Source organism: Sapajus apella, unplaced genomic scaffold, assembly GCF_009761245.1.
Source record: "Sapajus apella isolate SASKATOON/1434 unplaced genomic scaffold, GSC_monkey_1.0 scaffold144, whole genome shotgun sequence".
Classification (NCBI taxonomy): Eukaryota; Metazoa; Chordata; class Mammalia; order Primates; family Cebidae; genus Sapajus; species Sapajus apella.
The window spans coordinates 2,974,328-2,998,975 of NW_022437084.1; the positions used below are offsets into that span (position 1 = coordinate 2,974,328).

General features: G+C 53.7%; 3 protein-coding genes across 13 annotated transcripts in view; 2 read left to right on the top strand and 1 right to left on the bottom strand.

Annotated features, from left to right (window-relative positions):
• The window catches only part of TEAD2 (TEA domain transcription factor 2), a 22,284-nt gene extending 6,623 nt beyond the window's left edge, over nt 1-15,661 (top strand). For 2 of the 10 annotated variants that reach the window (XM_032264591.1, XM_032264592.1), the window contains exons 5-13: nt 452-463; nt 990-1,097; nt 1,203-1,261; nt 4,595-4,659; nt 7,062-7,204; nt 8,562-8,735; nt 12,508-12,675; nt 13,656-13,808; nt 14,817-15,661. In XM_032264591.1, coding sequence (XP_032120482.1) covers nt 452-463; nt 990-1,097; nt 1,203-1,261; nt 4,595-4,659; nt 7,062-7,204; nt 8,562-8,735; nt 12,508-12,675; nt 13,656-13,808; nt 14,817-14,930 — 996 coding nt within the window. In that variant the 3' untranslated portion in view covers nt 14,931-15,661. Of the gene's footprint in view, nt 1-451; nt 464-989; nt 1,107-1,202; nt 1,262-4,594; nt 4,660-7,061; nt 7,205-8,561; nt 8,736-12,507; nt 12,676-13,655; nt 13,809-14,816 lie in introns of all 10 variants that reach the window. The other 8 variants (XM_032264593.1, XM_032264594.1, XM_032264588.1 and 5 more) reach the window with 7 other exon arrangements.
• On the bottom strand, nt 15,469-21,215 carry CD37 (CD37 molecule). 2 transcript variants are annotated; one of them, XM_032264600.1, is made up of 8 exons: nt 20,998-21,215; nt 20,824-20,892; nt 19,286-19,410; nt 19,098-19,172; nt 18,219-18,323; nt 17,325-17,561; nt 16,889-16,972; nt 15,469-16,014 (listed from the first exon to the last, which is right to left on the bottom strand). In XM_032264600.1, exons 3-8 carry the CDS (start codon nt 19,346-19,348, stop codon nt 15,937-15,939), a joined length of 642 nt encoding a protein of 213 aa, XP_032120491.1. In that variant the 5' UTR covers nt 19,349-19,410; nt 20,824-20,892; nt 20,998-21,215; the 3' UTR covers nt 15,469-15,936. The 2 variants fall into 2 exon arrangements, with proteins under 2 accessions (XP_032120491.1, XP_032120490.1); XM_032264599.1 differs by having other exon boundaries at nt 20,820-20,892.
• The window catches only part of SLC6A16 (solute carrier family 6 member 16), a 45,975-nt gene continuing 38,824 nt past the window's right edge, over nt 17,498-24,648 (top strand). Inside the window, exon 1 of the mRNA XM_032264586.1 lies at nt 17,498-17,572. The gene's annotated coding sequence lies outside the window, so the exon portion shown is untranslated. The remainder of the gene's footprint in view (nt 17,573-24,648) is intronic.

Consider the following 24,648-nt stretch of genomic DNA (forward strand, 5'->3'; position numbering starts at 1 on the left):
TGTGTGTGTGTGTGTGTGTGTGTGTGTGTGTGTGTGTGTGTGTGTGTTTTTTAAATACCCAGACGCTTTCCCTTTCTTTCTCTCTAGATCTGAAACCCTTCCTTTTCGTTCTGTTCTCAGCCTTCTCTGTTACCTGTCAGTCCTGTCTGGATTAGGAAACATTCACCTCGTCTCTGAAATTCTCATTTCCTGTCACCTGGACATTTGGGAACCTTCTGGCTTTCCTTGTTCTGGAAACCCTCATCGCTGTCTTTCTGGGCAGGGAGCCCCTTTTCTCCTCCAGGGCTGGCCACCTCCACTTCCTGTTCCGCATCCATGCCCTGGCACTGCTCAGCTCAGGGTGGCGGGGCTGTCCGGGCGGGTAGGGCAGGGAGGTGGGGGAGTCCAGGCCACACTTCCTAAGTCATGTTTTCTTTCCTCCTTTGGCACCCTCCCCCACCCCCACGGGCAGGCCCTGAATGTGGTAAGTCCCCCTGCCCATCCTACCACCCACGTTCACTCCAGACTAGTACCCCGTCCTGAAGAGGGGCAGAGGGCTGTGGTGAGAGGCTCAACCCTCCCCCAACCTTTTGCCTTTTTTTTGGAGACAGGGTCTCGCTCTGTTGCCCAAGCTGGAATGCAGGGGCGCGATCTCCACTCAGGGCAACCTCTGCCTCCTGGGTTCCAGCGATTCTCGTGCCTCAGCCTCCCTAGTAGCTGGGATTATGGGCGTGCGCCATCACACCCGGCTAATTTTTGTATTTTTAGTAGAGATGGGGTTTCACCATGTTGGCCAGACTGATCTTGAACTCCTGACCTCAAGTGATCTGCCCACCTTGGCCTCCCAAAGTGCTGGGATTACAGGCGTGAGCCACTGTACCTGGGCACCAACCCTTTGCCTTGACTCCCCACCTCTGCACCTCCCCATTCTCGCCCCTCCCCAGCATCGTCCCCTCTTGCCATGTTGACTGGCATGCCCCACTCACGGGAACTTCCACCTCTTCCTCCAGGACCAGGTTTCCAAGGACAAGGCTTTCCAGACAATGGCGACCATGTCCTCTGCCCAGCTCATCTCTGCACCTTCCCTGCAGGCCAAACTGGGTCCCACCGGGCCTCAGGTGGTCCAGGTTGGGGACTGTGGGACTTGGGGTCAAAGGGGGATGGATGGGACTGCAGCTGTCCACAGGGGACTGACTAACCATTTTTCTTTGTGTCCTCTCCAGGCCTCTGAGCTTTTCCAGTTTTGGTCTGGGGGCTCTGGACCCCCCTGGAATGTTCCAGAGTGAGTACTATGTGTCCTGGTTCTGCACCTGCTCCCCACCCTCACAGCCTGACAGAGACCGCTCTTACTCCACCTTCTAGCTCCCATCTCCCCGCTTTTATTTATTTATTGAGATGCAGTCTTGCTCTTTTGCCCAGGCTGGGGGGCAGTGGCACCATCTCAGCTCACTGCAACTTCACCTCCTGGGTTCAAGTGATTCTGCTGTCTCAGCCTTCCAAGTAGATGGAATTACAGGTGCCCACTGCCATGCCCAACTAATTTTTGTATTTTCAGTAGAGATAGGGTTTTGCCATGTTGGCCAGGCTGGTCTCGAACTCCTGGTCTCCATTGATTCGCTCACTTTGGCCTCCCAAATGCTGGGATTACAGGCGTGAGCCACTGCGCCTGGCCCATCTCCCTTTTGAACACAGAGTGTGGAGCCAGGTTACTGGATTTGAATCCTAGCTCCGCCCTTTCTTGGTTATAGGCCTTTGGGTAGGTGACTTCAATGCTCAAAGCCTCAGTTTCCTCATCTCTAAAATGGGAATAATAATAATAGCTCCCTATAACTCGATCAAGACAGTTGAAGGTAAGCAAAAAAAAGGTAATAATAGTAATAAGAATGGTCGCTTCCCCACTGTGTTGGTGTTGGAATAAATGAGGTGTTTTGTTTTGTTTTGTTTTGTTTTTTTAATAAAGACAGGGTTTCATCATGTTGGCCAGGCTGGTCTTGAACTCCTGACCTCAGTTGATCCGCCCGCCTGTTTTTTTTTTTTTTTTGAGATGGAGTCTCAACTCTGTCACCTAGACTGGGGTACAGTGGCGCGATCTCGGCTCACTGCAATCTCCACCTCCTGGGTTCAAGCAATTCTCCTGCCTCAGCCTCCTGAGTAGCTGGGATTACAGTCGCCTGCCACCATGCCTGACCTCGTGATTCACCTGCCTTGGCCTCCCAAAATGTTAGGATTACAGGCGGGAGCCACCGCGCCCAGCCTCCTTGAGGTGGTCCTTGGACCTGAGGGTAGAACAGAGGGTATAATCTTCTTTTAGATTCAGAAGAAAGAAAATGGGTCCAGAGGTAAGTGGGAGTATCCTTTCCAGTTCTGGGAGGGCCTTGAGGTGACTGGATGTGTTTCTAGCCTGCAAGAATAGAAATGGGCCCCAGAAGATCATGGGAAGTCCTTTTTTTCTTCTTTCTTTCTTTCTTTTTTTTTTTTTTAACAGGATCTTGCGCTGTTGCCTAGTGCGGTGGCATGATCATGGCTCACTGCAGCCTCAGCCTCCTGGGCTCAAGCAATCTTCCTGCCTCAGTATCGCGAGTAGCTGAGTCTACAGGCATGCGCTTCCATGCCTGGCTAATTTTTTGATTTTTTTTGGTAAAGATGGAGTCTTGCTATGTTGGCCAGGCTGGTCTCAAACTCCTGGGCTCAAGTGATTCCCCTGCCTTGACCTCCAAAAGTGCTGGAATTTCAGGCATGAGCCACCATGCTGGGCTGGGGTGTATTTTTCAGCCCAGAGAGGAGCTGATGGATCCAGGCTACACATTGGTTGGGTAGTGTGGCTGTCGGACGGTAGACAGGAGTGTTGACAGTATTGCCAGAGTGCCAGAGGAAGAGTGCGGTGAGGGCCAGGCATGGTGGCTCATGTCTGTAATCCCAGCACTTCGGGAGGCCGAGGTGGGGGCATCACGTGGTTAGGAGACCAAGACCATCCTAGCCATCATGGTGAAACCTGGTCTCTACTAAAAACACAAAAAAAAATTTAGCCAGGCGTGGGGCGTGCCCCTGTAGTCCCAGCTACGCAGGAGGCTGAGGCAGGAGAATCACTTGAACCCAGGAGGCGGAGGTTGCAGTGAGCCGAGACCTCGACACTGTACTCCAGCCCAGGCGATAGAGCTAGACTCCGTCTCAAAAACAACAAAAAAAGAAAGAGTGCAGTGACAGGCTGTGAGATCCAGACTGGGAGAGAAGGAAGGTCATTGGGGGGCTGCTGCTGAATGGGGACATGGGAAGCATCAGATCAAGTCCCTGGGGGGTGAGGGTTTGCAGGGGAGGGTGCTGAGCTGGAAGGTGGGGGGTTGGGCAGGCACCGCCCTGAGCCTCGGGTTTCCGTGTTCATGGAGCTGTCAGTCAAATGGAGTAAATGAGTGTTAATCAAATCATCACCTGCATAAACAGAAAACTGAAGAGTGTGTGAGGTGCTGTGAAGAACCACAGCAGGTTCTGGGGTAGAGGAGAAAGTTCTAGGGGTTTCTCTGAGAAGGTAACATTGAAGCCTGGGAGTGGGAGACTGGGTACGGTGGCTCGGGCCTATAATCCTAGCAGTTTGGGAGGCCAAGGTGGGTGGATCACCTGAGGTCAAGAGTTCGAGACCAGCCTGGCCAACATGGTGAAACGCCATCTCTAGTGTGAGACTTCTGTCTCAAAGGAGAAAAAAGAACGGGAGTGGGAATATATTAGGCAGAGAGAATAGCATGTGGCAAGGTTCTGAGATAGGAGATCTTGCTGGGTTCCAAGAAGCTAGAGGAGACCAGTCCAGTATTTGCTGAGTGCCTGCTAAGTGCCTGATTCTGTGCTTGGTTTGGGGGTCACAACAGTGAGTAAGACAGGTGGAATCCCTGCCTTCATGGAGCTTCATATGTTTAGGGCCGGGATGAGACAGACAATAAACATAGAAATGAAGAATTAAGAAAAGGAGGCCGGGTGTGGTAGCTCTCACACCTGTAATCCTAGCACTGGTTTCTTTTTTTCTCTTCTCTTTTTTTTTTTTTGAGATGGAGTCTTGCTGTGTCACCCAGGGGTGTAATGGCATGATCTCGGCTCACTGCACCCTCTCTCTCCCAGGCTCTAGCAAATCTGCCTCAGCCTCCTAAGTCACTGGGATTACAGGTCCCTGCCACCACGCCCGACTAATTTTTGTATTTTTAGAAGAGATGGGGTTTGAGCATGTTGGCCAGGCTGGTCTCGAACTCCTGACCTCAAGTGATCCACCCACCTCGGCCTCCCAAAGTGCTGGGATTACAGGTCTGAGCCACCACGCCCGGCCGGTTTCTCTTCTCTTTCCGACATTTTGTGAGAGATACCAGGCTGAGACTGACCTGGGTTCAAGTCCCTGCTCCACTGCATCTCAGCTGTGTGACTTTGGGCAGGTCAGTTGATCCTCTATACCTCAGTTTCCTCATTTGTACAATGAGAAGAGCAGTGATTCTACCTTCCTCGTGGGCTGTGAGGCTTCAGTGAGATTGTGCACAAAATGTATTAGCACAGGATCTGGCCTGTGGCCTCTCAGTATACATTTGCTGGTGACATTAGCATCTTTCTACCTCACTAACCCCTGGCTTCCTTTCTCCCTCAGCGTGAAGCCATTCTCACAGACACCGTTCTCCTTGTCACTTACTCCTCCATCTACTGACCTCCCAGGTAAGATCCTTCGGTCCACCCTTCCTTGTCTTCCCTGTCTCTCTTCGACCCCTACTGCCTTTCCTCAACCGTCCATCAACTGAGGATACATTCTTTTTTTTTTTGGAGACGGAGTCTTGCTCTGTTACCAGGCTGGAGTAAGTGGTACGATCTCGACTCACTGCGACCTTTACCACCTGGGTTCAAGTGATTCTCCTGCCTCAGCCTCCCCAGTAGCTGGGACTATAGGTGCACATGACCACACCCAGCTAATTTTTGTAATTTTATAGAGATGAGATTTTACCATGTTGGTCAGGATGGTCTCGATCTCTTGAACTCGTGATCTGCAAGCCTTGGCCTCCCAAAGTGCTGGGATTACAGGCATGAGCCACCGTGCCTGGCCAATTGGGGGATACATTCTTACTGAAGCCCAGCTTTGAGGCAGGGTGTGTGTGTTGTGGGCAGGGAGCAAGGTGGTTCTGGAGAGCTGAGTGGTGGAATGTGTGATGGTTAATAGTGTGGTCTTTGTAGCCATGCACACTGGGTTTGTGTTCTGCCACTTGCTAGCTTATGAGACATTGGGGAGGTGTGTTAGTCAAGATGCTTTTACCTGCAGGTGATAGAAATCCAAATCAAGCCAGCTGAAGTAACGTTTCAAAAAAGAAGAGGCCCGGTGTCGGGGCTCATGCCTGTAATCCCAGCACTGTGGGAGGCCAAGTTGGGTGGATCACCTGAGGTCAGGAGTTCAAGACCATCCTGGCCAACATGGTGAAACCCCGCCTTTACTGAAAATACAAAGATTAGCCAGGTGTGGTGGCATGCGCATGTAACCACAGCTTCTCAGGAGGCTGAGGCAGGAGAATTGCTTGAATTTGGGAGGCAGAGGTTGCAGTGAGCTGAGATTGCACCACTGTACTCCAGCCTGGGTGACAGAGCAAGATTCCTTCTCCGAAAAAGAAAAAAGAAAGAAAAATTTATTGATTTATTGGCTCCAGTAACTGATAATTCAGAATTGCGGCTTCAGGCATAGCTGGATCCAGCAGCTTGAGTCATGGCATCAGGAATTACTTTGGTCTGCTTTCCACTGTGGTGGCTTCATTTCCAGGCAGACTCAGCTACTTGACAGCAAAGGTGGCTTCTGGAAGTCCATGCTGATATGGCTCTGAGAACTCAGATCAGTGAAAGAGGGAGTCCCTAGTTCCCTTAGTTTCCATAGATTTATCAATTAGGAATACTTTTGGCTGCAAGTAACAGAAGACCCAAATTGACAATGCCTTAAATAGTAAAAGCATTCATGTCATGAGTCCACACAATAAAAAGACTGGACTTAGCAATATCAGGACTGGCATCTCTGCAGTTCCCCTGATGGCTGTCTGATTGTCCCAAGATGGCTGTTGCAACTCCAGGTGCCATATCTGTGTTGGTTTATTTGCATTGCTATAAAGGAATGCCTGAGACTGGATGATTTATGTGGAAAAGAGGTTTTTTTTTTTGTTCACAGTTCTGCAGGCTGTACAGAAAGCACGTTGCCAGCCTCTGCTTCTGGTGAGGGCCTCAGGAAGCTTAGGATCATGGTGGAAGGGGAAGGAGAGCCACCATGTCACATGGCGAGAGGGAGCAAGGCAGTGAGGCCGGGCTCCTTTAAACAACCAGCTCACATCAGCTCAAAGAGTGAGAACTCACTCATTACTATTTAGGGAGGGTACCAAGACATTCATGAGGGATCCGCCCCCACCACACATACACTTCCCATCAGGCCCCATCTCCAACCTTGGGGATCACATTTCTTTCTTTTTTTTTTTTTTTTTTTTTTGAGTTGGAGCCTTGCTCTGTCCCCCAGGTTGGAGTGCAGTGGCGTGATCTTGGCTCACTGCAACCTCCACCTCCCAGGTTCAAGTGATTCTCCTGCCTCGGCCTCCCAAGTAGCTGGGATTACAGGCACCTGCCACCACACCTGGCTAATTTTTTGTATTTTTAGTGGAGACAGGGTTTCACCGTGTTAGCCAGGATGGGCTCAATCTCCTGACCTTGTGATCCACCTGCCTTAGCTTCCCAAAGTTCTGGGATTACAGGCATGAGCCACGGCCAGGGATCACATTTCAACATGAGATTTGGAGGGGACAAATATCCAAACCATATCAGTGTCCCAAGCAGGACTTGGCCAGGGCCAAAAGCTTTCTCCTCCCAAAGTTCTGTCTTTTTCATTCAGGAAGAAACTCCTTCCCAGAAGCCCCCCAGCAGATTTCCCCTAACGTCTCATTGGCTAGGACTGTGTCACATGGCCACCTCTAACTGCCAGGGAGGCTGGGAAAGTGAGTATTTAGCTTTTTCAGCTTCTAAGTGGAGGCAGGCAAGAGACAACAGTACCTGATATATTCAATAAATGTTAGCAATTTGTATTGTTCTTTCCTCTCTCTCTCTAGGGTACGAGCCCCCCCAAGCCCTCTCACCCCTGCCCCCACCTGCCCCATCACCCCCAGCCTGGCAGGCTCGGGCCCTGGGCACTGCCCGGTTGCAGCTGGTAGAGTTCTCAGCCTTTGTGGAACCGCTGGATGCAGTTGATTCTGTGAGTGAAATTTAGGTATAGTCACTGAGGGATTTTGGAATATAGAGGATGACAGGGAGTGAAGGTATAAAGTCACGGTTCTCAAACTTTAGCATGTATCAGGATCACCTGGAGGGCTTCTTAAAACAGAGATTGCTGGGCCCCATCCCCAGAATTTCTGATTTGCTAGATGTGATGTGGGGCTCGAGAATTTGTGTTTCTAATAAGCTACCAGGTAAGTTGTGGCAGCTGGTCCGGGGACCGTACTTTGAGAACTAGTAGCATAAAGAACTGGAAGGTCATGGGGTGACAAGTTGGGAAGGTCAGAAAAACTCCTCAGGACATAATTTATTCATTCATCAAACGTGTTTGAATTTCTACTATTCATTAGGCTTTGCGATGCATCCTAGTAACTTGGAAAAGGTCTTATTTCTGTGCTTGAGCTTCTCCTGGGCTAGGATGGAGTGGGCTGTTAGAAGAAACAGCTCCTAACTCTTAGGGACTGAACGCCAGATAAATTTCATGTAACATTTCAATGTAAGTTCAGCAGAAACTTACACTGGCACTCAAGTGATTTGGGAATATAGGCTCCTTCCATTTTGTGGTCTGCCATTTTCTGAGGCTTCAGAATGTGCTGATGGAGCCTCTGCATCTGCCCAGCAGATGGAGGAAGGGAGAGAGTTAAGATTATGCAGGAGGTTTTAGGAGTCTGGCTTGGATGTGTCAACTGTCAGACCTGGTCACATCCCATTGACCAGAACTTAGTCATGTGGTCGCACCTAACTGCAAAGCAGCCTGGGAAATGTAGTTTTGCACTGTCAAGGACCCAGGATTTGTGAACACATAGCTATCTTTGCCACACCATATAAACATCAGTCAAAACATCAATCATAAGACCTCTGTGGATTCCCATTCATTCACACTCATCCATCCACTGAACATTTATGAGTACCTGCTCTATATAAAACCAGGCCTAGGGAGTGTGAGCTTTGTTCTGAGGGTGCTGGGGAGTTATGAGAGGGCTATGACCAGGGGAGGGCCAGGGTCAGCTCTGGAACCACGTGAGGGATGAACTGGGGAGGCCAGGTTGGAGGCTGGGGTGAGGGTGGGAGGCCTGAGCTGAGGCTGAGGCAGCGAGGATGGAGTTGAGAGGGTGCGGCAGGGAGCTGGGGACTATGGGACTGCTGGGGCTGCAGGGGACTGTGAGTGCAGGAGCAGGAGTTGGGGGGACAGTGGGTGGAGGTCCGGCCCAGTGCTGGGTGGACAGTGTGGAACAGTGGAGAGCTGTGGGATGGTCACGGCATAATGTAGGCTCAGGCAGCCTGGGCTGGAGGTCCAGCCCACCTCCAACTTCTCACCCACGGCCAACCCTCCTCAGTACCAGAGGCACCTGTTCGTGCACATCAGCCAGCACTGCCCCAGCCCCGGAGCACCGCCGCTCGAGAGCGTGGACGTCCGGCAGATCTATGACAAATTCCCGGAGAAAAAGGGTGGCCTCCGGGAGCTGTATGATCGTGGGCCCCCCCACGCCTTCTTCCTGGTCAAGTTCTGGGTAAGTTTTCACAGCAAAACCCAAAGTGTTCACAAATCCTTTGGTGTCCCAGCAGAGGCCTCTGGCACTAAGACACAGTCGCATGCCCTAAGACAGACAGTCGCGAGCCCTACCAGGTCAGTCTGGGACATACCGGTCAGTCCTCATGGCTTGGAGTGTCAGCCCTCTTTGCCACAAGGAACACCGAGGAGGGCGGCCCCCAGGGTGGGTTGGAGGCACTGGGGCCTCCCTGGATCCCACTAGACATTGCCACATGTAACTGATATGCTTAGTTACCCGGCTGTATAACTCATATGGTCCTGGGCATTGGTTTGCCTCATTTCAGGCTTCTCTGTGCCCCACCTGAATGCATCAAGCCTTGCTGCTAAGAAACGGTCCCCTTGCCTTAGCCAGTGGACTTGTGGAGGCTCTGGTCTCTAAAGAGGGGACTGATGCTTTGCGTCAGTTCCACCAGACCTTGTTGCTAGAGAATGGCTTTGAGAAGTGATTGAAGGAGCCACGGAGTGGCTTTGTCAATTCCCGTATTTATTTATTTATTCATTCCTTTATTTTTGAGACAGAGTCTCACTGTCACCCAGGCTGGAGTGCAGTGAGTGGATCTCAGCTCACTGCAACCTCTGCCTCCCAGGTTCAAGCGATTCTCCTGCCTCAGCCTCCCGAGTAGCTGGGACTACAGGAGCCTGTCACCACATCTGGTTAATTTTGTATATTTGGTAGAGATGGGATTTTACCATGTTGGCCAGGCTGGTCTCAAACTCCTGGCCTCAAATGATGCTCCCCCCTTGGCCTCTCAAAGTGCTGGGATTACAGGCATGAGCCACTGTGCCCGGCCAAGTCCTGTATTTATGTAGCAATCATTTATTAAGCACCTTTTTTTTTTTTTTTAAAGACGGGTTTCACCATGTTGGTCAGGCTGGTCTTGAACTCCCAACCTCAGGTGATCCACCCGCCTTGGCCTCCAAAATGCTTGGATTACAGGCATGAGCCACCACCCCTGGCCTAAGCACTTTCTATATACAGGCCTGATGTCAGGTGCTATTTATATAATTGTGACTAACAGGGCCCATCTTGGGTGTTTCTTAGGTCTACATGGCTTAGTGTCCACTATGAGGACTGACACTGCAGGGGCTCAACCAGTGTGTTTAATTTAACTTAATTAATTAAATTTTTTGAGATAGAGGTGCGTGCTTGTGGCCGAGGCTGGAGTGCAATGGCACGATGGCGGCTCACTTCAACCTCAGTCTCCCGGGTTCAAGTGATTCTCCTGCCTCAGCTTCCCGAGTAGCTGGGATTACAGGCACCTGCCACCATGCCAAGCTAATTTTTTTATTATTAGTAGAGATGGGGTTTCGCCATGTTGGCCAGGCTGGTCTCAAACTCCTGACCTCAGGTGATCTGCCCACCTTGGCCTCCCAATGTGCTGGGATTACAGGTGTGAATCACTGTTCCCAGCCTAATTTTTGTATTTTTAGTAGAGATGGGATTTCACCATGTTGCCCAAGCTGGTCTCGAACTCCTGACCTCAAGTGATCCATCCATCTTGGCCTCCCAAAGTGCTAGGCTTCCAGGTGTGAGCCATAGCACCTGGTCTGGGCTCAGTGAATGTTGCCTGGATGTTGAGGGTGCTAGCTCTCATAGTAACAAGGGTGGTAGAGAGATGTGGTCTCTGAGAAGAAAGTCTGGCTAGATGCGGTGGTTCACTCCTAACTTCCCAGCACTCTGGGAAGCTAAAGTGAGAGGCTAGTTTGAGACCAGCCTGGGCAACACGATGAGACCTCAACTCCACAAAAAATGAAAAAATTAGCTGGGCATGGCAGTGCACACTTGTGGTCTCAGCTTCGCCAGAGGCTGAGGCGGGAGGATCACTTAACCCTGGGAGGTGGAGGGTGCAGTGAGCCAAGATTGTGCCACTGCCCTCTAGCCTGGGTGACAGAATGAGACCCTGTCTCAAAAAAAGAAAAAAAGAAAGCCTGCTGAGGGGCTGAACTTTACTGCTCTTGCTGAGAATGTCACTGTCATGGTTCTGAAGCTTTCCTCCGTGTGACGTGGAGGCCTGAGACTGCTCTAGGGAAATGCAGCTGAGGGCTTAGGCATTGTTGGGGCTGAAGACAGGCCTCATCAGGTCCCAGGTCTGGACAGCCACCCCCTTAGGAAGCCCAGCTGCTGAAGCGGTTCAGAAGAGCAGCTGGTAAGGCCTTTGGTTTTGCCATAGTGAGGGATGGAGTCGGGCCCCTGAGAAGACTGACCTGGTGAAGTGTTAGCAACTAAAGTTAGGAAGAGTGGCCGGGTGCAGTGGCTCATGCCTGTAATCCCAGCACTTTGGGAAGCCGAGGCTGGTGGATCACGAGGTCAGGAGTTCGAGACCAGCCTGGCCAACATGGTGAAACCTCATCTCTACTAAAAATACAAAAAATTAGCCAGGCGTGGTGGTTCGTACCAGTAATCCCAGCTACTTGAGAGGCTGAGATAGGAGAATCGCTTGAACCCAGGAGGCAGAGGTTGCAGTGAGTGGAGATCGTGCCATTGCACTCCAGCCTGGGTGACAGAGCAAGATCCCATCTCAAAAAAAAAAAAAAAAAAAAAGGTTAGGAAGAGGAAGAGGCCTGCCTCTCAAGGAGGTGACTCAGAACAAAGGTGTGATGAGGTCTTAGGTTTCCTTAGGCCCCACTTGGCCTAGTGACACTTGGCCAGCTGTCTATGCACTTGACCATTGGCATTATGGAGGGAGTCTGGCCTCTCGGATTCGGCTGCTGGGAGGTGCTCTGAAGAGGAATCAGGCCTCCTCGAGGTTCCGTTGCTAAGGAGTAGCCACTTGCCTTAGCAACCAGGATGAGAGGGGCTTAGAGGGAGGTATCCATCTTCAACTGGTTGCTAAGGAATAACAGCCTCCTTAGTAACCAGGCCCTTGGAAGGGGCTGAACTCTTGAGTTGCGGGCTTCAAGAGAAAAAGGTTGAATTCCAGGGCTCCTTTGGTTACTGGGGAGAGAGGGCCAAGGCCATTTTGGGGACCCAGACTTCTCTAACACTGCTAGGCAGTGGATCTTCTCCAGAAACCAGCCTTTGGAGAACTTTGAAAGCCAGGTGCAGTGGTGGCTCATGCCTGTAATCCCAGCACTTTGGGAGGTGGGAGGATCACTTGGGCCCAGGAATTTGAGACCAGCCTGGGCAACATGGTAAAACCCCGTTTTTACAAAAAATTAGCTGGATGTAGTGGCATGCATCTGTGGTCCTAGCTACTCAGGAGGCTGAGGTGGGAGGATCACCTGAGCTCAGGAGGTCGAGGCTGCAGTGAACTGTGATTGCACCACTGCATTCCAGCCTGGGTGACGGAGCAAGACCCTGTCTCCAAAAACAAAACAAAACAAAACAAATGCTGAGGAATTGAGCTGGGAACTGCAGGGGTAATGGGGTCCCCACTGTTGTTGTTTTTTGAGACAGAGTTTTGCTCTTGTTGCCCAGACTGGAGTGCAATGGCACAATCATGGCTCACTGCAACCTCCGCCTCCCAGTTTCAAGCGATTCTCCTGCCTCAGCCTCCTGAGTAGCTGGGATTACAGGCGTGCACCACCATGCCCAGCTATTTTTGTATTTTTAGTAGAGACGGGGTTTCTCCATGTTGGTCAGGCTGGTCTTGAACTCCCAGCCTCAGGTGATCTGCCAGCCTCGGCCTCCCAAAGTGCTGGGATGACAGGCGTGAGCCACTGTGCCTGGCACTCCCCACTGTTTATAAGGGATGTCCCCTCTGACTCATCTGTGCCTTCCCATCTCCCAGGCGGACCTGAACTGGGGACCAAGTGGCGAGGAGGCGGGGGCCAGTGGCAGCAGCAGCAGTGGTGGCTTCTATGGAGTGAGCAGCCAGTATGAGAGCCTGGAACACATGACCCTCACCTGTTCCTCCAAGGTCTGCTCCTTTGGCAAGCAGGTGGTGGAGAAGGTGGAGGTGAGGCTGGAGGGGTGGAGCTCTGGGCAGGTGAGCGCCCAGCCACCCACCACTCGGGAGTGCAGAATGGATCAGAAGCCATGATGGCTCAGGCATTTGGGGGTGTGCGTGGAGGGAATGGCTCCCAGCCTCTTTGAGGGTTTAATGCATGAGTTGGGAGCAGTTGTGGAGTTCAGAAGTCACAGGTAGGAATCATTCTGAGGGCTAACGGGGAATGTGTGGTATAGAGATTTAGTCACGGAGATTGAGAAGAGTCTTATGGATATGGAGATGTTCCTAAGGCAAGAAGGTTCAGAAGTCACACTTAAGGCCTGGCGAGGTAGCTCACACCTATAATCCCAGCACTTTGGGAGGCCGAGGCGGGCAGATCACAAGGTCAGGAGTTTGAGACCAGCGTGACCAACATGGTGAAACTCCGTCTCTACTAAAAATACAAAAATTAGCCGGGCGTGGTGGCAGGCACCTGTAATCCCAGCTACCCAGGAGGCTGAGGCGGGAGAATCGCTTGAACCCAGGAGGTGGAGGTCGCAGTGAGCCGAGATTGCACCACTGCATTCCAGCCTGGGCGACAGAGCAAGACTCTGTCTCAAAAAATAAACAAACAAAAAACAAGACAGGAGTCACACTTAGGGCTTGCTGGAGACTTGGGGAAGTAAGTTTAGAGGTCGGATAGAGTTTGCAGATGTCATGGAGGGATCTTTGGAGGGTATCTGGGGGCTGGAAGGTTAGAGGAGTTCAGAGGTCTTTGAGGGTTCAGAGCATAACTTTGAGGGGCTTGTGATTTGCAGGCGCAGAGATCCTGAGCTGGATACCCAAGGGTTCAGGTCCAGTCTCCAGTCACTGTGGGTGGGGTGATGTGAAGGAGGAGCAGTGGGAGTCAGTGTGGTGGCATCTAAGAGACACAGGGTGGAGCTCAGTTCCTGGGGTGACCCGTGTGTCTCTCAGCCAGCATTCTCCCCACTCCCTGCCTCTTGGTTCAGACGGAACGGGCCCAGCTGGAGGACGGGAGATTTGTGTACCGCCTGCTACGTTCGCCCATGTGCGAGTACCTGGTGAATTTCTTGCACAAGTTGCGGCAGCTGCCTGAGCGATACATGATGAACAGCGTCCTGGAGAACTTCACCATCCTCCAGGTGATGCCCGGGGCTGAGCTGGAGTGGGGCCCCCGGATGTCAAGGGACAGTACCTGTAACACCCTCAGTCTAGGGGAACTCCTCACCCAGGAATGGAGACAGCAAGGACTCCGAAGTGAACCCTCAGCCTGAGGCTCTTCTAACCAGGAAACTGATACAGTGGAGATCCCACAATTGACCCTTGGTTTAGGCGACACCTTCACCCAGGGAACAGATATAGTAGGGATGTCATGGCACTCTCTCTTTTTTTTTTGAGGTGGAGTCTCGCTCTGTCACCCAGGCTGGAGTACAGTGGTATGATCTCGGCTCACTGCAACCTCCACCTCCCCGGTTCAAGCGATTCTTCTGCCTCAGTCTCCTGAATAGCTGGGATTACAGGCATGCCCCACCACATCTGGCAAATTTTTGTATTTTTAGTAGAGATGGGGTTTTACCATGTTGGCCAGGCTAGTCTCGAACTCCTGACCTCAAGTGATCTGCCTGCCTTGGCCTCCCAAAGTGCTGTGATTACAGGCGTGAGCCACCGTGCCCAGCCTTATAGCACTCATGTCAGGCAGTCCCTCCTTCCCTGGGGAAGCTGACTGGAGGGCACTTTAAGGCAGAGCCTCAGCTTCTCTGAGAACGTGATATGGTGGGAGCCCCTTTAACGTCGGGGACTGTGCTGAGGCAGAGACCCCTTGACTGCAGAACGTGAAGGGAGGTTTGTCCCTTTACCTGTGACATGATGGGGACCACTTTTACCTGGGGAGTGTGATGTGATGGGAACCCCATTAACTCTGAGACGTGATACATCATCACTGCCAACCCTCAGCTGAGGGTAACCCCCATTGCCCAAGGCACCTGACTTGTTGGGGCATCCCTGTCTCTTGGGGAACATAATATGGCGGGGGCCTGCTTCCTAGAGATGGAAAAGAGGCCTGCTGCTGTCCCGTGATAGCTTGGGGGAGGGCACAGTGGTCCCTGCCCTCCCTTCTAAGCCTAAGTCCCTTGTCCTGGCCTCCCTGGCAGGTGGTGACAAACAGAGACACCCAGGAACTGCTGCTGTGCACCGCCTATGTCTTCGAGGTCTCCACCAGTGAGCGTGGGGCCCAGCACCACATTTACCGCCTGGTCAGGGACTGACGGGGGACCCCAGAACTGGCTCACCCCCAGAACACCTTCCTCCCAGGGACGGTCCTCCAGCTCACCTCATCCTTCTTATTTGGGGAGGGGGCTGTGATGTGAAGGGGTTGACCTCAGAGGCGTAAGCAACTGGGACAGTCCTTCCTTAATAAGGGCCCCTATTTGTTAGAGGGGCCCCCAAAACTTGGAGAGTTAGACAGGCTGGGACTGAGGAAAGGATAAACCCCAATATTGGGACCTCACAGTGGGTGTCTGATAGGACAGATCACTCCAGAGTATCAGGGATTCTGGGGACAGGAGTGAGACAACCCCCAGGTACAGCACTGGCTTCTCAGCCCCTGGCAGGGCCCCCCCACACTCCTCTGCATGTCTTAGAGGGCCCTAGTTACACATTTGCTTGTCCCCTTTACTTTTTCCCAGCCACCCCTCCCCCTGAAATTTCTGCCTCTCCCTCCCACTCCCACTCCATGACCTGTGAGATCACAAAGTGAAGATTAACCCTTTATGCAGCAGCAGAGCCAGGTGGGCCCTGAAAGTATTTTTTTTTAATATAGCGAGATATTTATAAGTGGGTGCTAGGGGCTTGACTTTATCACCCCACAAGCAGTGGGGTGAAGCTTTCTAATCTCATTCCCCCCTCCTTCTAAGTGAGCCACAAGCTACTCTTTCCTCCCTCCCCTCTCAAAGTTTGGTTTGTGTTCTGACAGAGGATAAAGCTATTTTACCAAAAACACAGGGGATTTATTCGAGGTTTGGGCGAAAAATAGTCTTGTGGGAGGTGGTAGGCCAACAGATGGGGGCAGGAAGCTGGTGGATGAAAGCCCCGGGTCCCATGGGAGAGGTGACAGCAGCGTGGTCAGGCAGCCACCTGGGTCCCCAGGGGAATGTGAAGGCCGGAGTGGGGGGAGTCTGTAGGCCAACTGGGGATTAAACAAATATTTACAGGCAGCTGGGATGGGCCCAGCCCACGTGACAGGGGTGGGGCAGGACTTTGGGGAGGGCGGGCCTAGCGGTATCTGGCCAGCCGGTTGTAGACGTGGTCCAGGTTTCTGCACAGGAATATCGAGAGCGTCATGAACCCGAGCTATAGAGAAAGGAGATGGGGTCAGAGTAGTCGAAGGGGTGCTGGCAATACAGGGGTGGTTGGGGCTGGAGAAGAGGCTAAGTATAAATGGGCGGGGCTCTAGGGGAACTGCTGCAGGGCTGGCTGATGCGGGAATGGCTGCCACAAGTGGGGGTTGGGGAAGCGCCGCTGCGATAGGTGGGAAGGCGGGGTTGGGGGTAGAGGGTGGAAGGAGTAAGGTCAGAAGCAAGCACAGGGTCCTTTATTCTGGAGGCTCATCTGTCTCCCCCTCTGCCTCGACCTCTAATTCTGCCTCGGCCTCTAATTCTGCCTCGGCCTCTAATTCTGCGCCCGTAATCCCGGTATCAGGCCGGTCCTCGTCTTGAGCCCACAGCGACCAGGGCCCCAGGGCCATGGGCAGCTTGCCCAGTGGGGCCTTGTCCCCCCAGTTGGGGCAGGCACCCGCCATGCCCCAGCCACTCCACAGACTGCCGTTGCGCCCGCTGCTGCTGAGCATGCCACAGCGCCCGCCGCCGCCGCTGTCAGCGATCAGGCTGGGCCCGGGGCTCGAACCCCGGGCTCCCGGCACGTGTGCGCGTTTCCGGCGGAGTGCCCTGCGCTGTAGCTGTACGCTCAGCACCATGACCGTCATCTGCGGGGAAAGGGGTGGGAGATCGCAGCCAATAGCAGGAGGTTTTCCCTACCTACGGCCAATCAGGGCTCCCTGAAGCTAGGCCTCCTCCACCCCTCGTGCTGGGTGTGGCGGCTGGAGGGCCCGGGTAGGCTGCGCACCGCCCCGGGCGCGTCTTTCCCAGGCAACCGGAGGACGCGAAATAAAGGGCGGAGCCATCTAGGGATTTAGGGCCGATTGCGAGTGGGGGTGGGGCCAGATCACCTCGAGTAGGCCGACGCCCAGGCAGATGCCCACTATGGAAATCAGGTTGTTGTGCAGCCACTTCCGGAGGCTCTGCGCGCAGCCCTGGGGGTGTAGGGAAAGGTTAAAGGGATTCTTTCTGGGACGTTTAAGCCCAGGCCCAGTGTTCTTTTCAGCCCAACCCTCACCGCCTTCAGGCATCAGGGCTCTCTGGTCTCCTTACTAGTGCACCTTCACTTCACCTCTTCCAAGCCTGGCCCCTTCCTAGACGCCTGTATTCCAGATCCAGCCCAGCCTTTTCTTTAGGCCCCGCCCTTCGCACAGGCCCCGCCCCTCCCACGGTACCTTTCCTTTTCTGTGGCCCCGCCCTTCCTGAGGCCCCGCCCCTCGCCGGCAGCCCTCTCCTCCCGCAGGTCTGGCCCCATTCTACGGGTTTATTCTCCGAACCCCTGCCCACCTCGCGGTAGATGTGGCTCTTTGCAGGGACCGCGCAGATGTCTGTGCTATGTCTGGACCGCGCCAGCGGTCCGAGCCTGCTGAGCTGGGGCAAGATCACATTATCCAGGATTGTGGAGTCGTTGGTTGCCGACAAGTTGTAGCAGGAGCAGGGCACGCGGTGGGCCTCCGACCCGTTGCCTCTGAGGATGTGGACCCGGAACCAGTCCTGCGGGGAGTGCCAGCCGCAGCAGCGCAGCTGGGAGAGGGATACGGGTCAGAGGGACCTCGGGACTGGAGACATAGGATGCTGGGGATCAGGGGACAGGGTGATGGGTATGAGGTCAGGTCGGGAAGCAGAGGCTTAAGTGGTGAGTGTGGGGTAGGGGACAGTGGGCTGGAGTGGCGATGGGGCCGGGGCCCGGGGACTTTACGGAAACATGGGGCTGGAAGAGACACGAGTCACAGGGTGACCTGGGGCTGGGGGAGGAGCTGCAGCGTCGCGCTGTGGACTAGAGATTGGGTGGGCGGTGCAATTGACCCTCTGATACCGCACAAGTGAATGGGAGGGCGAGGCATGTGAGTCTCATCGGGGGCGGGGCCCGGTGGAAGCCAAGAGTCTACGGGTGGAGAAGCCGGGTCTCGGGACTAGGGACTGGACTACGTCGGGGCAGGGGCGGGGACGGAGTTTTAGAGGTAGACGGCGAAGCCCCGCCAGGGTCTTGGTACTGGGAAACTGAGCCACGCCAGGGCCAGTTATGTCATCTGGGGAGTGGGGGATGTCGGGCCTAGGAGGGATTGGGGTACCTTAGGGTCCTAGAGCTGGGGGCCGGGGCCACGTGGGGGTGGAGTCTCCGGGTGGCACAGGGCTGAGCCGGGTTAGAGTCCCGGAGGGAGCTGGAGGAGGGGGGCGCACCTGGAACTGCACGTAGTCCCAGCTCTCCTCGGCCGCTGTCTCCTCGGGGTTGGTGCGGTAGTTTTGGATGGTTTTCTCTACGATGTCCTGCACGCTTCGCTCCAGCTGAGAGGCCAGCAGTGAGGCTGGACCTCCTCTGCCCCGCCCCGCCCCGCCCCTCCCAGGCTGTGCCAGCCCCAGGGGGTCCCTGTGCATCTCTGGGTTGGCCTCAGATCCTCACTGAATGGCTAGCTCTATGTACTTCAGGTCTGTCTGTTTCTCCTACTATTTCTACGGTTCATTGTCTCTGGCTCTCCTTTCAGGGTGTCTATTTCTCTCGATCTCTCTCTTTTTCCTGCGTGTTTCCCTTTGGAGCTGTTTATCCCTCTCTCCCTTGGTCCAGGTCAGTGTGTCTTTCTCTGGCCTTGTCATTGACTCTGTCTCTCCCTCTCTGTCAGGCTCTATATTTGTGTCTCTCTGTCCTCTGCCTCTCTCTCTCATTCATGATTTATTATTATTAATTTATTTTTTTGGGACAGGGTCTTACTCTGTCACCCAGGATGAGTGCATGGCCCACTGCAGCCTTGAACTCCCTGGCTCAAGCGATCCTCTCACCTCAACCTCCCAAGTAGCTGGGACCACAGGTGTGCACCACCACACTCCGATAATTTTTTTTTTAGTAGATGGGGTCTCACTATGTTGCCCAGGCTGGTCTCAAACTCCTGGACTCAAATGATCCACCTGCCTTGGCCTCCTGAAGTGCTGGGATTACAAATGTGAGGCATCAGGCCCAGCCTTTTATTTGCCTGCCTTTGTTTCCGTCTCTCTCCACCCCCTCCCACCACTCCCTTCCCCCTCCTCCCCACTGGAGGTGGGTGGTGGTGGCTGCAGGAAGCTCACCTGAGCCCGCTGAGTGGAGATGAGGATTCCCAAGGTGATCTGTGTGGCGAACAGGAGCAGCAGCATCCCGAAATACTGGGGAACAGAGAGGAGAGGTCAGGCTGACCACTCCCCCCAGCCTTGGCCCAGGCAATTTTGGGGGGTGGGGATGGGGTGGTCCTAGGGATGGAGAGGGATGGGACACTCACCAGGCCCAGGAGGCAGCGGAGCTCCTTGAGGGCCCCCACACAACCCAGGAGGGCGAGGCCCATGGTGAAGATTCCTGAGATGGCCAGGACTTTGGACCAGATCTGCAGGGGCACGAAGGCCAAGCCTGGGAGAGGCGAGGGGGTGATGATGAGCTGAGTGGCACAGCTCCAGGCAGCCCCATCCCCTGCCTAGGCAGCCACCCAAGTGGGGAGCAGTATCCCGGTGCCCTTCTCTCTGGGACACTGTCCCTGCCCCACCCTGAGTCCCTGTCTCCTTCTGAAACTTTCTCTTCTTTCTGGGCCTCTGTTCCCATCTCTGGATCTCTGTCTTCCTCTTTTCCTCTCACCCTCTCCTTCCTCCTTCAGCTCCTCCTCATCCCCAGTAGTTTCAGCCCTATCCCTTGTTCTGCGACATTGGCCTGGTTCCTTAAACCTCCCTGAGGCCTAGGGAATGGTATTGATTTCCCAGGGATTTTTTTTTGAGACAAAGTCTCACTCTGTCCCCTTGACTGGAGTGCAGTGATCCGATCTCGGCTCACTGCAAACTCTGCCTCCCAGGTTCAAGTGATTCTCCTGCCTCAGTCTCCCGAGTAGCTGAGACTACAAGCACACGCCACTGCGCCCGGCTATTTTAGTAGAGACGGAGTTTCACTATGTTGGCCAGGCTGGTCTCAAACTCCCAACCTCAAGCGATCCACTTACCTCAGCCCCCCAAAGTGCTGGAATTACAGAAATGAGCCACTGCACCTGGCCCCTAGGGTCATTTTGACAGACACATGGGAACATGTTCAACCCACTCTTCAACACAGGGTAAAAACTTCTTAAATACGAGCATTTAGTGTTTAGGTGGTTACTCCATCATTTTGTTTTATTTTATTTTTGAGACGGAGTCTCACTCTGATACCCAGGCTGGAGTACAGTGGCGCAATTTCTGCTCACTGCAACCTCCGCCTCCCAGGTTCAAGTAATTCTCCTGCCTCAGCCTCCTGAGTAGCTGAGACTATAGGCACGTGCCACCATGCCTGGTTAATATTTTGTATTTTTAGCAGAGATGGGGTTTCACTGTGTTAGCCAGGATGGTCTCGATCTCCTGACCTCATGATCTGCCTGCCTCAGCCTCCCACAGTGCTGGGATCACAGGCATGAGCCACCGTGCCCGGCCCGGTTACTCCATTATTATTTTCCTATTATTGTTATTAATGTTATTTCTGCTGTGTGACATTCAGCAAGGGACTTCCCCTCTCTGAACCTCAAGAGAGGGGAAGGTTTGTGGGGGCATCTGACCAGCCACCCGACCCAGGTCCCACAGATAGGAAGTGCTTGAGAAATGGCTCTCATGATCATCAGTTTGCATGCACAACCCCATTTGCCAGAGGAAGACGCAGGCTTCAAGAGGTGAAGCAACAGTGAGCAGTGGATGGGAGCCTGTGGGCTCCCTGCAGAGTCTGGCACCATGGGTCTCCCTGAGACCAGGGACACCCCAGGAAGTTGCTCAGTTGGCGGAGGCCCTCCCGCCTGCCCCAGCCCCCCTCACCCACAAAGGACACGAAGCTGGTCTTGTCAATGAGGATCCAGATGCCGAAGCAGAAGATCAGGCTGCCCAGCACCTGTGGAGAGGAGATGCGGCTGTGGGGGTGGGCCACGGTGGGGAGGTGAGGGCCGGGTGATCGGCAGTGGCTGGGCCTGGGCTGGGTAGCCATGAGGCAACTCACGAAGAAGAAGAGGTTGAAAACGAAGAGGAAGTACTTGATGAGGCTGAGGCAGCTCTCCTGTGCCGACATCTTCACCTAGAGGGGTGAGCAGACTGCTCACCGCACAGAAGAGGTGTTGTTGACAGTGGGGGAGATGGGCAGAAAGACAGAGGCTGAGAGAGAAAGAGAGAGGGAGAGCTGAGAGTAAGGAAGAACCCCGAAAGAGGAAGTTCCAGGGTGGGGCTCCACCCCCTCCGCTTCACACGAGGTGGCTCTCTTCTCTGTCTCTGTCCCTGTCTCCCTCACCTGCCCCACTGGGACACACGCCCTGGTACCTGAGAGGGCTTGGAGTTTGTGGGCACCAAGGACTCATGGGGCAGTCCCTCCCAGGTCTCCATGGCTCAGCCGGGGCTGCGGTGTGTCTAAAGGGATCCCTGATTTACTAGCACCCACCTCTGGGCATGGGGGCCCCAGGGCTGACCCTGGACTGCAGCCGACCTCACAGACACTCTGACCTCATGGCCTGCTACGCTCTGCCATCTCTGTGTGCAGCTGTGCCTGCCCTCCCTGCCCTGGGTCTCTTGTTCCTCCTCTCTGGGTCTTTGTCCCCACCCTCCGGCCACACCCCGTCTCTGTCCCCTTCTCTCAGCAGTCTCTCTCTCCTCTGGGTCTCTCTCCTCCTCCTGCCCCCGGGGTGTCTATCCTCCCTCTCTCTGTGTTTCTTTACTTTATTTATTTATTTATTTTTTATTTTTTGAGACGGAGTTTCGCTCTTGTTACCCAGGCTGGAGTGCAATGGCGCGATATCGGCTCACCGCAACCTCCGCCCCCTGGGTTCAGGCAATTCTCCTGCCTCAGCCTCCTGAGTAGCTGGGACTACAGGCACGCGCCACCATGCCCAGCTAATTTTTTGTATTTTTAGTAGAGATGGGGTTTCACTATGTTGACCAGGATGGTCTCAATCTCTTGACCTCGTGATCCACCCGCCTTGGCCTCCCAAAGTGCTGGGATTACAGGCGTGAGCCACCGCGCGTTTTTTATTTTTTATTTTTTTTGAGACGGAGTTTCGCTCTTGTTACCCAGGCTGGAGTGCAATGGCGCGATCTCGGCTCACCGCAACCTCCCCGTCCTGGGTTCAGGCAATTCTCCTGCCTCAGCCTCCTGAGTAGCTGGGATTACAGGCACGCACCACCATGCCCAGCTAATTTTTTTTTTGTATTTTTAGTAGAGATGGGGTTTCACTATGTTGACCAGGATGGTCTCGATCTCTTGACCTCGTGATCCACCCGCCTCGGCCTCCCAAAGTGCTGGGATTACAGGTGTGAGCCACCGCGCCCGGCCTCTTTACTTTATTTATATATTTGTTTTTTGTCGAGACAGGGTCTCACTTTCACCCAGGCTGGAGTACAGTTGGGCAAACAGCTCATGGTAGCCTGGGCTCAAATGATCCTCCCACCTCAGCCTCCGAGTAGCTAAGATTACAGGTGTACACTTCCATGCCTGGCTAATTTTTATGTTTTTTGTTTTTGTTTTTGTTTTTTTTTAAGAAATGGAGTTTCGCCATGATGTGTGTTTATTTCATTTTTTATATTTAATTAAAAAAAATAGAGACAGGGTCTCTCTAGGTTGCCCAGGCTGGTCTGGAACTCCTGGACTCAAGTGATCCTCCTGCCTTGGTCTCCCAAAGTGCTGGGATTACAGGCTGAGCCACTGTGCCTGGCCTCCCTCTGTGTTTCTGGCCCCTTGTTTGGGTCCCTTCCTCCCTTCTCTCTTCATCTCTTTCTCTTTTTGTTTTTGAGACAGGGTTGCCCAGGCTGCAGTCCAGTGGTATGATCACAGCTCACTGCAGCCCTGACCTTCCCAGGCTCAAGCCATCCTTGCGTCTCAGCCTCCCCTGTAGCTGGGACTACAGCTGCCTACCACCATGCCTGGCTCATTTTGTTTTTGGTAGAGAAGGGAAGCTCACTGTATTGCCCAGGCTGGTCTCAAATTTCTGGGCTCAAGCGATCCTCCTGCCTTGGCCTCCTAGGGTGCTGGGATTATGGGCATGAGCCCCTGCGCCTGGCCTGTCTTCCTTTCTCTGTCTCCCCTTCCCCACTTCTCGTTGCGCCTCTCAGAGTCTGCAGCCTGTTCTAGACCAGGGAGCACCCACGTGCTGGGGGCAGGGGCTGGGTACCTGGGGAAGCGAAAGTGCTACAGGCTTGAGGTGGGAAGGTCCCTGGGAGTGGGGAGGGCACTGAGCCGTGCCAGCACCTCCAGCGGAAGCTGAGCATCAAGCAGTACTTCCTGCCTCTGCAGTGGGGCCCAAAGGGGCAGAGGCCCCAGAGGAGCAGGTGCTGAGCCTGGGGCCCTGACAGATCTGGGTTTGCAGTGCCTGGTTGCGGGTGCAACCCTGGCATTCCCACGGGCTCCCTGCTCTTGTCAAATCCCAAATCCCTCACAGATTTCCAACTTTGGGGGTTTTCCCACTACCCATTCATCCACCCAGACTCTAGGAAATCTGCCTCTCTGGAGACTCGGCTGCCTCTCTCTTCTAAGAGATCTCATCTACTTTTTCTTTTTTGATTTTTTGAGCTGGGGTCTTGTTCTGTCTCCCGGGCTGAGTGCAGTGGCGCAATCTCGGCTCACTGCAACCTCCACCTCCTGAGATCAAGCGATTCTCCTGCCTCAGCCTCCTAAAAAGCTGGGACTACAGGCATGTGAGACTACATCCAACTAGTTTTTGTATTTTTAGTAGAGATGAGATTTCACTATGTTGGCTATCTTGAACTCCTGACCTCAAGCGACCCACCCACCTTGGCCTCCCAAAGTGCTGGGATTACAGACGTGAGCCACGGTGCCCAGCCCTGATCTACTTTTTCTTTTTCTTTTCTCTTTTTGAGACGGAGTCTCCCTCTGTTGCCCAGGCTGGAGTGCACTGACACGATCTTGGCTCACTGCAATCTCCGCCTCTCAGGTTCAAGCAATTCTCCTGCCTCAGCCTCCCCAGTAGCTGGAACCATAGGCAGGTGCCATCACACCTGGCTAATTTTTTGTATTTTTAGTGCAGACATGATTTCACCATGTTAGCCAGGATGCTCTCAATCTCCTGACCTCGTGATCCACCTGCCTCGGCTTCCCAAAGTGCTCGGATTATAGGCATGAGCCATCGCGCCCGGCTTATCTACTTTTTCTAAATGTCTTCTGACCTCCAGCCAGCTGTCCCCTGGATGTTCCCCTGAGACCCTTGCCCTTACCACCTCCCACAGAGAGCTCAGGATCCCCCTCAAATTCTCTCACCTGGTTTCCTCATCTGAGGCAGCCCCACCATCTCTCCAGTTACTGGGTGTAGGGTCCAGCCCTACAGGGTCCTGTGAGTCCCTCTCTGCTGGTGTGGAGACAAGAAACTGTGGAAATAAAAGACACAAGTCACCAAGAAAGAGAAAAGAGAGTTTGGGCCCGGGGGTCCACTGCCAACCAGAGCACGAAGTCCAGTAGTGACCCCGAGTGCCTGGATGCTCTGACTTTTATTGAGTACAAAGCAGGGGGCAGGGAAGGTAGGGTGAGGTCATGGTGGTCAGTGGTAGGGTCAGGTAAATCACGTGTCTTGAAGGTAGGGGGCCCAGGATTTTCAAGTAGCTGAGATGAGGAAAAAACCTAATGTGTCAGCACTTTTTGCATATTTGTCAGATA